Source organism: Aedes aegypti, chromosome 1 (assembly GCF_002204515.2).
Source record: "Aedes aegypti strain LVP_AGWG chromosome 1, AaegL5.0 Primary Assembly, whole genome shotgun sequence".
NCBI lineage: Eukaryota > Metazoa > Arthropoda > Insecta > Diptera > Culicidae > Aedes > Aedes aegypti.
Genome location: NC_035107.1, coordinates 73,013,089 through 73,025,374, shown reverse-complemented (window position 1 = coordinate 73,025,374; position 12,286 = coordinate 73,013,089). Strand labels below are relative to the sequence as shown.

Below are 12,286 nucleotides of genomic sequence, written 5' to 3'. Positions count from 1 at the left end.
TCAATCAAGAAATTTCTTTACTTTTCTTGAGCGAAACAGCATACTTAGCTTAAAACGATGACATAACGCAGGAAACCTTATTTGTACGAAGCGCTAAAATCAATGTAGGGAAAAGGACAAAAGGTCGAAAGCCAATAAAGTCGAAAGCTTGCTACTTGTAATTGAAATATCCAAAACGGCCGTTATGCAAATCATGAATAGCGCCACCGTATTCTTCTGTCTTTGACAAAACAGCATTGTTGTTCTGTCAAATGTTGGCAAATGAGTTACTTTCGACCTTTTGTCCCTCATTTTTTTCCATTTCGACAATTTGTCGCTTCAACTGATGTCACAAACTCTTACAAATCAAAGCCTACTTACAGTTGACCGTTGTCTTACGTCACCTCTTTGACAGCTGCATTCGGCGGTCGGTCTGCCGCTCTCAGTAGACCGTTCGATTTTCTTTCGGATTCTTCACTGACGCGAAACGGATAACGGGACGACCATGATGAACACTTTCTCCATAGCACTGAATGAGTATGTATGTGTACCACACTTATGAATCTTATGATGACGGTGATTAGATGCTATGCAACGACTATGAACAGACAGCGGCTTAAAACTAAGCGGGAATAAATACAAAGAACGTGTGTGTTTGTTTTGAACATTTTCGTATGCTTGTTCCAGTGTTTTTATGTATACAAAAACAGTGCTAACAGCTCTTGTTATGGGGATTTGTTTATACTTGTGGGAGAGTATGTTCTCGCAGCGTTACGCTTCTCTTCGTACTAATCGTAATTATTTTAAATATGACTACCGACTATTTTAGCTATGTACACATTGTTTTTTTTTTTTAACTTTCGTCTTCCGTAGCTCGATTCTTCCTGTTTACGTGTCTGTGTTTTTGTTTTTGCTCGGATTTGTGACAGGGTGATAGCAGTGATAGGCCGAGAAAAGTGTGATAATAAATGTTATTTACACTAAATCGCACAACTGTCCATGAGAAACAGTATCTGAAGAAAAGAAGGTGTCTTTTCGCAGTGTAGGGGAATAGAATCTATAGCCTAACGAGTCCACTATCTACTTATAATTCCGAGTTTCTAGCTTAAACCTACACTTCTGCACGTTACGAAATGCTTTTCAAACTGATTACCGCTGCTCATCTATTGGGCACAGCATACTTTGTTTGTTACTTGTTGCGTCAAAGAGTCATTTCGTTTCTGTGACAAGCGGATAGCTTGGGTGCGCCGCCATCTTGTGTTCTGGTGTTCACTTTTACTTAAAGACTAGCGTTGTTCAGCTAAAACTAACTTGTTTCAAGTGTGAGCTAGAGAAAAAGTGTTGATTAAAGTACAAAATGGTGCAGAGGGGAAGAAAAAGTAAAACAACAACAGACTGTGGTGCTAGGGTGCAAAGTATGGTTTTGTGAATAAAAACGCAATCATTCACTCTGACTCAGATTGTGGGGAAAGACTAATAGGGTGCATCAACAACAACAGCAACAACAACAACATAAGAAGAGCAGTCAATCACGCTAGTATTTGTGAATTCATTGTTCCTGTGTTTGTGTGAATGGGTATGTGTTGTTGATCACACAAACTTACGTACTAAAAGAAGGGTAGTAGAGTATTATACGAATAACAGGGAAACTACACAAAGGGCGGAGTGCCTCATTAAAAGGTTAGAATAAATACCGTTCACACACACAAACATATACACAATAAAACACTCTCGTTACCATGGTAATATCATCGATCAAGTGGGTATTTCAATTGGGGGGATAGGACACATACAACAAGCTGATTAGAGAATATTCTGGGTCATTTTTTCCGAGTTATAAAAACAGTTAGAAGAAACAACAATAAATTAGTTAAAATCTATGGCATCTCGTTGTTTCGGAGGATTAGAGATATATAAAAAAATGCGATGGCAACCCGTGGGCATACGAGCGGCTGGGTTGCCAGCTAGAACGGAAACGCATTCACGTATTAAACGAGCACAGCTTTCTGTCTCCCGGCATGCAACATTCTCGGTACATTGTGAGAGGGGATGTGTTTTTTTTTGTATGCTGGATTCTGTTCCGGACTTAGGGGTAAGAGGGTGATTTAAGGGGGTTTAACTGACCTCCCCAGCTCGCCGGTAGAAGTACGACGGTATGCTGCGGACTTCGAGGCGTTCTTCGCTCTCGCTGTCGTTGGTGCTTCGATCGCCGAGGATCTCGCGATCCAAACTGGCGGCCTCCAGAGCGACTGGATCGGGATCGCTGGTCAGCGCTCGCGTTAGCTCGTCGTTGTCTAGTTCCGGTCGATAGACGGGCGAGTACTGGCGCTCCTGTCGCTGTTCTCCCGAGACGGATTTCGTGATAAAGTCCGGATGGTAGAGCGAAGACAGCGGAACGCTGTACTTATCGTTCTTGCTTTCGATCTTGAGCTCGCTGACGAGATCCGGCTTGAACACTGGCAGAACGTACTTGATGTTGAAGTCCACCTTGGTTACAGGCGCTTCGGTTGTGGTGGTGGTAGTTGTCGTCGTTGTGGTGGTAGTTGTTCTGGGAGTTGCGGTTGTCGTCGTGAACTTCGGTTTGGCGGTAGTGGCCCTGGATGCGGCTGCCTTTGGCAGTGGGGCTACCTGAATATCCTTTGACTTACGGAAGGACAAACCATCACCAGATCGCAGTGCTACCGAGGGAACGTACTTTCTACTAGTGCTTTGTACTTTCTGGGTTGAGGTGCTGGGAAGTGGTTCAGTTACCTGTTCGACTGCGACGGCCGGTTCGTCTTCGCTAGAGTTTTCGTTCGTGTAGATAAAGTCCAGTTGTGGTCGGTACACGGTCGTCTTGGGACGTTTCGTGTACTTCTTCTTAGTCTCTGCGCTGGGAATGACCAGCGGTCGTACACGCTCCGGAGCAGGAGTTTCAGGGGAAGCCGTTGGAGGTTCTGGAGTGGTTGTCGTTGTAGTCGTGGTGGTAGTGGTCGAAGTCGTGGAAGTTGGTGGCATAGTTGTTGGAGCTGTTGTCGTTGTTGTCGGTTCATCGGATGGTTCAATGAAAGCAAATTCTGCTGGGAGCGTGTACTTGTGAACAACCTGTGTGGAAGATGAGACTGGGATCTCCGTCGGAGGCACAGTCGTTGGTTCTTCAGTGGTCGTGGTCGTCGTCGAAGTCGTAGTCGTCGAAGACTGAACCGGCACTGTCGTCGGTAACTCATCAGCGTAATAATCCGTAGACTGTTCCTCCTCGTTCACAGTAGTGTCTTCAAAATCTACACTTCGCTCAGTATCTGGCTTTAGCGGGGAAGTAGTTACCTGAGTGTATCGTTCCGTTTCGGCGATCAAAGGTGTAATGGTAACCAGTTCCTCCTGGTCACGTTCGGTTGATCCAAAGTCTACACTAGAGATACGTTCGATCTCCACTTGGGGTGCGACGGTGGTCAGATCTTCTTCCATGTTCAATTCGGTTGTTTGGAATTCGGTACGACCGGTTCTACCGTCCTTATCGGCATCGAACAATCCTTCCAGCGGGATTGTGGACGTTTCCACATTGAAGATGTTATCAGCGAACACTAGCGTTCGGCTTTTCTTCTCTTTGTCCTCCTCAGTCTCTGCCGCAGTCTTGTTCTTCGGTTCAACGAGCCGGATAATGATCTTACGATTGATTTCACCCAGCTTCTGCATGACTGGGATCTCGTCCGGATTGCTGGTATTCTTCGTGTAGATCTCCACCACGCGATGGATCTCAACCAGTTTGTCCGTCTTGTTCGTCGATGGCAGTTCGATCTCTTGCTCTTCAGTGCGGTAAATCTCCGTCGACGACGGCATCGATTCGCTCTCCTTATCGATCGAGAACACATGGTAGAGCGTCGTTGGTCGGACCGTGGTGGTGGATGTTCTACTACGTTCCTGCAATACATTGACATCATCAATATCGATATTATCATTAATGGTGTAAATTGTGTCGGCCGTATTGAGTGTCGTGTAGAGAGTTTCATCAGATGCTGTGTAGTATTCGGTGGTAGTTCTGACTGTGTTGATTGTATCTTCGTATGAAGTGGTGTTCTCGATTTCGTTCTCACTATCGAGTGTGGTGGGTGTAGTGGTTGGCTGTGACGGTGCACTCTGCTCGATTGGCAGCACCGACAATATCGCCGGAGTCTGTGATTCTACGCTCGGGATAGTCGTCTCTGGTTGGATTAGATCCGAGCTCTGCTCGGTGGTTGTTAGTACTACTGGCTGGTTACGATTGAATAAACTTGACAAATTCGTTCGAGTTCTACTGCCACCGACAGGCAACGAAACGGTCGTGAAGCTTGGTTTCCGAGTAGGTTTCTTCGGTTGATAACGTCTCGTTGTCACCGCTCCTTGCTGTGATTCGTTGACTCGCTGCGCTACAACCTTATCTTCTCCGGATGCTCCCGAAGCAGTCGTAGATCGTGACCTACCGAAAACTGGTCTACCTCGAGTAGTCAATTTTGGTTTAGCCGTAGTGGCACCGCCACTAGGGGAAACACTTGCACTGGTTCCATTGCCAGGCTTATATCCTGCAACGTTTCCAAATATTCTCCTAGCCCTTGTTGTAATTGCTCTGGCTGTCGTCGAAGAACCCTCTTCCTTGTTGTGGAAAATGAACCTGGTGTTGTTCCTTGGTGCCTGCACTCGTCCTCCTGAACCCACAATCCTCGGTCCAGGTCTTCTGAAACCAACAACCTCAGCAGATCCTCGTTCCCGCGATCGTCCCTCGTCGTCCAAATTGTTGTTTCCACTTCCCAACTGCCCAAACAACTTCTTACCCTGCCGCTGAACTTCATTCTCGCTGTCCTCAACCTCTGCACTGTACCTTCCTGTGACTCCATCCCTCTCTTCCGACGAGCTCGGCCGTCTTATCTCACTGTAACCGCGGGTACTCGGTCCATATCGCTCTCCGCTGCTTTCCTCCTCCAGCGTAGTCTTCTCATCGGTTTCAAACTCTGTGTAGGCTTCCGTAGTTGTAGTCGTGGTGCGAGCAAACAGATTCGGCCTTCTTGGCAACAAAGCCGACGACGGGCGGCTCACTCTTCCAGCGCTTGGTTTCGCTACAGCTGGTGCAGCTGAGGCTTTGTCAAAAGAGTCTTCGAAGGATTGTGGTCGTGGCGTCCGGCTCGCATTGAATGTCGGTCTACGGCGCGTTGGAGTCAGCGGTCTGCTAGAGGATACTTCCACATCCTCTCCGGCACTGGCAGCAGTTGTCGAGGTACGAGCTCCAAAGTTGAGCTGATTTCGTCGCCGAGTTGGTGAGAATGATCGGGCTGTTGAACTAGCCACCGATTGTTCCGGTTGATCTTGCTCGGACGGATTTTCGGTAGTGGACGAGGCGCGTGCACGTGCTAGCGAGAATGAAGGACGATTCTGACGAGATGGGATGAACTTCTTAATGGTGGATACTTCCGGAGCTTCCGTGGTGGTCGTGGTCGATGCACCGAACTTTCTACGAGGTGCACCAAACGCTCGGTTCGGACTGCGACTTGGAACGACTTCCGATTCGATTTGTTGGCTATCATTGAAGCGCTGGACGGGGCGTTTCGATTGCTGCCGAGTGGGAGCAGTTTCCGTTGCTGGTTCGGCGGTGACAACGGTCGACAGTAGCTCGGTTGTTTCTTCCGAGTTGTTCACCTCTTGTGATTCAGGCAGTTGCTGTCGCAGGAAGTTTTCACTGGTCAGCACTTCGTTGGTGATGAAAGTGGATTCGATTTCGTTGGAAACGTCCGAGATTACGGTGGTGAAGTCTGAATTTCCCACTGCGCTATCCGGGTAGGTTGGCTCCGCTGTGAATGGTTCAGAGGTTGTGGTTGTTGCTGCACGCTGAGCGGTGGTGGGGGTCTCAGCTGTAGTGGAACGACCGAACGGTAACCGTTGACGTCTGGTGAATCCAGCTGGGCGTTCTCGATGGACTTCTTCCATTGGTTTCTCCGTGCTTGCAGTTGTTGTAAGCTTTCGGCGTCCCAAACGACGTCTGCTGACCGTTGTTGAGATACCTGGAGCTTTCTCGGTGGTTTCGCTGTTTTCAGTATCTGGAGATGACTCAGATGTCGCGATCGATGATGTTGCGCTTGCGGGAGTCGGTCGCTGTCTTCGAATGAAGGGAGAAGGTCTTCGCGAAGGCTTGTCGGCTGCTTCGTTAGCTATGGCGTTCGTGCTTGGTGTTACAAATGTCTTCCTAGGTGGGAACTTGGATCTCAAAGTGGATGCTTCATTGATAGTTTCCGACGAGGTAGCGGTGGTTGTAGTGCGGAATCTTCCAGGACGTGTTGGCCGCACTTTTCCTGGGATGAATGTCTTGTTTGTATTCACCTCTGAGAGAACAACTTTCAGAGTGGTGTCATTAGATTCCGTTGTTGTTGACGATGATCGTCCGCGAAGTGTGGTGAAGAACTTACGTTGAGCGGGGGTTGTAGTCTCAACTTCAGCCGGGTTAACACTGTATACGGTAGTGTAGTCGATGGTTCGCTCCTGGTCGCTTACGGTACTTTCATAGACAGGTGAGGCACGTTCCGAAGTCGAAACAAAGACCGGTTCTGTAGCCATTTCGTTGATGTCTTCGGCAAGCTGGTTATCTATGGTATCGTGAGAGCGAGACTTGACCGTGGGCCGCTCACGAATCACGTTCGTAATGGGAGAATTCTCCACTGTTCCTTTGACTAGCTTCGGTTCACTGTCCTGGATTCGCCGGCTGTTCAGTTCATTGCGATTGCTGAATCCATACTGCAAAGCAGTACCCAGCGTGAGCAGAATACGTTCCTGAGTTTTGAACAGATCTTCGTCGATTCCTGTGTGCGATTTGACCTGCAAGTTGATGACTGGTGAATCCGTTTCGATTTCCGGTTCGACTGTGGTGGTTGTCGTCGGTTCGGTACTTGTTCTACCGCTGTATTGGTTAAAGTTCAACCTCCTGAGTGAAGCCCTAGCAGTTGATTGCTCAACTGGCTGCTCCGTAGTGGTGAACCGTTCGGTTGCAGAACTTGTTGCTTCAGTCGTTGCGCGACTGGAAGCCCGATTCAAAGAGAAACGATTGCGTGCAAAAGAATCCGACGACTGTTGTCGCCGTCGAGTGGGTTCGGCAGAAGCAACAGAAGCGATAGAAGCGGATTCCGTCGGAATGGAACTTGATTCCGTAGAAGGTCCGAACCGTACGCGACCTCGGAAGCCTCGAGTACGGGTCGGGCGTGGACTCGGATCGGTGACCAGAGAATCACTAGCAATACCTACCTCGTTGTTGCTAGGATTCACTGCGACAGGAGTCGATCCGGCAACGCCACTTCTACGTCTAGCTGAAAGATCAAATCTCTGGCTATTGGCATAACTCACCTTTACCGAGCGAAGCGTAGTAAAATCTTCGGGAGCTGAAGTTGTCGTAGTTGCGCTGCTCGTAGGACGGCGTGTTGGACGCGTACGCCGGACCGCCCCTCCGAATGGACGCGGGGCAGCCTGCGTTTGGGTTAATTCGAACTCTTGCTTATTAGTGACAACTTCTAGGGGACTAGCGGTGGTGGTGATTTTCCTAGTTCTTGATGGGAATTTGTAAATCGAGTTAGACTGTTCATCGTTAGTACCGATCAATTTTTCGCTAGTGGAGCTAACGGTTGCTGTTGTTGTGGGGCTAACGGCAGTTGTTGGAACCTCATTAGCATAGGTCGTCGCTGCAGGCTGCGAAGTCGTCAGCAACTTGGACTGATCTTCGCCTTCCTGAACTCTAGGATTAACGCTATCACCACTAGTACCAACACTACTACTAAACTCACTCGTTTCTAACTCACTAACACTACTACCAGTAACACTCTCACCTAGGTTTAGTAAAGTGGTTACCTCGTAGGTCGGTTCGTTCTTGCTATAATCTACGGTCACCGCGTCGTCCGTCGTCAGGCTGTCCGAGTCGGCCGTTCTACTTAAATCTAGATCGGAAACAGTGTCTACCGGACCATCCCGCTCGGGAAGGTCTGTCTGTAAGTCTGTATTGAAGTACTGTACATTGTTTTCGTTTGCTGTTGTAGTGGTGGTGGTTGGAATGGATTGCGTAAGATCCGTAGCACTTGGGCCGCCGGTCTGTGGCGTAGCCTCGGTCGTACTGCTACGTTCTACGCTAGCGTACTGTCGTGTACTGTACGTGATGAACTGTTCTGGTGCATCGGTAGTGGACGATGTAGTGTAAATGGTTTCGTAATCGGTAGAAGGTACCAATAGAGACGAATCAGTGCCTACATCATCTTTATCTCCCTCCTGCAGACGGTTGTACTGCGCGGTAGCTCGACGACGTTCGATCGTGTTGTACCTAAAACATACAATTAGACGATTACAGTTTTTCATCCAAATGCTCTTCCCCTAGCCAAATACTCACCGGCTTGGCACTCGTTCAACTTCATCCACGGGTTCCTCCGTAGTGGTCTGCCGAAAACGATTCCGATTCACACTACTGTACTGCTGCTGCTGTTGCACTGGGGCATTTTCCTCTTCCTCGTCCTCATCAGCATCGGACGCCGTCGTTGGCCGTTGTCGTCGAATGCTCACATACTTCGGACTGGACGTTGGCCTCTTGGTGGCGAAAGTCGACGGTTGGTTTTCCTCTTCTTCGTACGGTTCCTCGCCGTATCGATCATCCGCATCATCTTCCACGCTAGCCTTGGTTGGTCGTGCTCGGTTCAACGTAACGTACTTTGGCCGTTCCTTGAACACTCCTTCGAATTCTGGCAACTGCTCGATCCCATCGTTTTGCGGTGCAACTCGGCTGTTCGTGTACGAATTGGTGTTCGAATTTCTCACCACCGACGAATACTTGTTCTCGGTTGAACCACTCTTGTCCGTCTGCGTGAACGTCAACGCCGGTCGGAACTTTTGCAATCCATTTCCAGCACGGCTCAAGACGCGTTCGTACAAGCTCTTGCTGATCGTGGACTGGGTCGTTGAGATCTGATCCGCCTTTTCATCCTTCAGCACGATTGATCCATCTTCCTGCGCCTGCAGTTGACGTTCCAATTCCTCAATGCCACCGACCTTCTTGATCAATGCAATCAGTTCCTTGATCACCTTGGGGTCTTCTTCCGGCTGAACCTCGTCCTCTTCTTCATCGGAGTAATCGATCTCGATCGGAGGCTCCGTAGTGGTGGTTGTGGTCAGAGCACGATTGAAGAAGTTGTTACGAGTCGTGGAAATGGTAACGCGGCTTCGTGGAGCCGGAGTCGTTGTCGTGGTGGTGGAAGTCGTAGTTGACGTTGACGTGGTGGTCGTCGATGGAGCGGTCTTGGCACAAACTACGTTGCGTGCGTAGTCACAGGAATCGGCCAGCTTGTTGAACACCAGCCCGGACGGACAGGTGAACTGATGAGCTACCAGACCAAGGGCAGGCGCGTCCAAACACCAGAAGTACTTCTTGCAGTCGCGTGGATGCGGGAAGAAACCCTCATCGGTACACTTGAAGTCTGAAAAGATGATCAAAGGCGATTAGATTACTGAGAAGGTTGAAAGATTTTGCGTGCGTCAAACCTGCTCCTGGATCTGGAGTTGTCGGTGGCTGCGGAGTGGTTGTACGTCCTCCGATGTACAGAGAGCCCTCGGTTGTGGTGGTGGTGGTAGTTGTCGTCGTTGCTCTCGGTGCCGGTCGGCTGTTCTTCCTGCCCTGGGAACTCTTGAACGATGACTTGATCTCGTTGTTGTTATCGGTGGTCAAGCGATTGCGGCTGGTAGTTCCTGGTCGGCTACGCGATCTCGATGGCTTCCTTGGACGACTTGGGGCGGCGATGTCATTGGCACCGATGCTGTAAGAAGCAAGTGATCATGTTAAAAATTGCAACTACCGTAGATCGAAAAAGATACTCACTCCGTACTGGCCAGCAGTGTTTCCTTAGCGGCTTCAATGATCGGATATGGCTTTCCATGGCAGGTTCCGCGGAAATCGTCGTTGTCGATCGACCAGAACATAATACCACCCAGACCGTTCTCCGCCACGTACTTGGCCTTCTTGCGAGCGATAGCTTCATCGTCGTACCCAACCCACTGGTTGCCCTTGAAAGCATACGGACCCATGGCATTGGGATTCGGTTGCACAACGGTCCATTCCGGGTCTTCTTTCACCGCGGTACAGATTTCGTAGTAGGCCAGATAACCTTTCTCCCGGGTGGCGTCACCCTGCTCTCCCGGTCCATCGGCAGGCGATCCGATCTCGGTGGCATCCGGGTTGTAGAGCGTGTACGAGCGACCATAGGTGGGAATACCCAGCACGAGCTTGTCCCGATCGGCACCGGCGTTCAGGTAGAACTTGATGCTATAGTCCTATTGAAGTAAAATTAAATTTGTAAGTTTATAATGGTTATAAGTTTATTATAGAGGTTCATAGCCCATTCGTGTGTTCATAGAATTCGTTTTTTCTCGTTTGCATTCATTTTTACTGAAACTATATCCCTCTACTTTTTTGACTTCTTCATCCCAGGCTTTACGACGAACAATGCTAGCTGAACTCTATAGTTTAACAGAAGATCGGGTTTTAAACACTTGATTTTCCTCGATGCATTTGGATTCCGTCGGCGCCATGAACCTTACAGAGAACGTACCACAAGCAGCGAGCCAAGTTTGAAGAAGTGAATCATCAGGCGAAGGGGCTATTACATGCCTTCTGGACATCGAATATTTGAAGGTCACTCGGGAGAAATCATGTGGGCAGTCGTCGAAGCACTGTTTCTAACAAAGTCGTTGAAACAAAGCAGCTTAATCGACTAAAGCTGAAGAATGGCCATTCGATGAGATCGCATCTTCTGGTGCATCGATCCCCCAGACATTGAAGGGATCTCGATGACCATACCCACTTGGCGGGACATGATGCAGAAGAAGTATGAAGTCTTCAGCATGCTCAAAGAATATGGGGCCATAGCGTCAGTGAAGTTTGGCGTGAAGATGTCAAGACTGGCGATTGACCAAGGACGTGAGTATGGTTCAAATGCTCAAAAGGATGAATATAAATCCTTTTGAGCATTTGAACCAAAGGGAATCAAACTTAAAAGGGATCAAACTGAATCAAAAATATGCGAGGAGTGTTCTAAGAGCATTTCCATTGTCTTTAAATGAAAGATTTCTTGTTGCCATTTTCGCATTCGTATATTGTGTGGTAGACACGAGAATACACTATATGCCCAGGGAAATCTAGGAAATTTCAATTATGAAAAGATCCTGAATCGACCGGGAACCGAACTCAGGCACCTTCAGCATGGCTTTGATGTGTAGTCGTGGACATTACCACTAGTCTAAAAAAGGACACCTTAGCGATCCATTAAGCCGTCTTAGTCATTAATCGAAGCCCGACGACCATCTTTTACCAGAATATTGGAGATCTTCATCCAGAGGATAGGACTTCACCTTTCTAAATGGTCGGTGTTCAGACAGACTGAATCAAGTGCTTTTTAATGGGTTCAGGAGAACATACCCCAGGCATTCGAAATATTAATATATCCGCATTATTTGCTGTTATAATAGAACTTATTTATTCGATGATACGTCAGTTTCAAAAGAGCATCGAAAAAAAAAAACAGAATTGATGGATTCCTTTAAGTATCTTTATAACGACAAAAAATGTATTCCTGTTTGTCTGAACACCGACCAAATAATGAACATATTCTATCTAAAAATTGAACTTCTTCTTCCTAAATATTGGAGATTTTTGGTGATAAATTGTGTCACATGAACGATTTGGTACCCCCTTTATTTGATAGTGCTGTGCACGGCCTTGAACCGTATGTATCGAAAATAATTTAACCTGTTTGCATAGGAACTCCAAGAACTTGGTTCTTGTGTAAGTGCTACGCTTAGTTTTTTTTTTCATAAACTTCCGACAAAGCATTCCAGTTGCACCCTTAGCATGATGAAGGTTTATTTGTATAAATTTAATGTTTGTATTTACAGTGGGATTCTGTTTTTGGCATGCTCCGTTTTTTGGCATGCTCCATTTTTAGCAACCACCGATTTCGATAACAACAGGGTTCCTTTTTGGCAACATTTTTCAATACCATTATAATTTGTATTTTTTTTTTGTAAATATAACTATGTCTTCAGGTTTAGTCATCCGAAAAGCAAACTAGCTTCATGCTTTCCGCATTCCAGAGTTCAGTTTTCGTCGATATTCACCCAAAACGCACCGACTGATTAAGGTCCCGTACACGCTTCTTCAATTCTATTTGGTCGTGTGTTCGCAACGTTTATGAAATCATTAATCTCTATGAGTATCTCAACTAGAGTTTTAATCCATAAGGCTGCTCCAAATCTAGAGAAAAATGAATTTTTTCACCTATCTGCATACTCA

General features: G+C 47.6%; 1 protein-coding gene across 1 annotated transcript in view; it reads right to left on the bottom strand.

Annotated features, from left to right (window-relative positions):
- Window positions 1-633: 633 nt before the first annotated feature.
- LOC5576373 (mucin-5AC) overlaps window positions 634-12,286 on the bottom strand; it is a 255,630-nt gene continuing 243,977 nt past the window's right edge. Inside the window, exons 5-8 of the mRNA XM_021839782.1 lie at window positions 9,818-10,269; window positions 9,484-9,755; window positions 8,342-9,419; window positions 634-8,275 (exon numbers count right to left, since the gene is read on the bottom strand). Coding sequence (XP_021695474.1) covers window positions 2,095-8,275; window positions 8,342-9,419; window positions 9,484-9,755; window positions 9,818-10,269 — 7,983 coding nt within the window. The 3' untranslated portion in view covers window positions 634-2,094. The remainder of the gene's footprint in view (window positions 8,276-8,341; window positions 9,420-9,483; window positions 9,756-9,817; window positions 10,270-12,286) is intronic.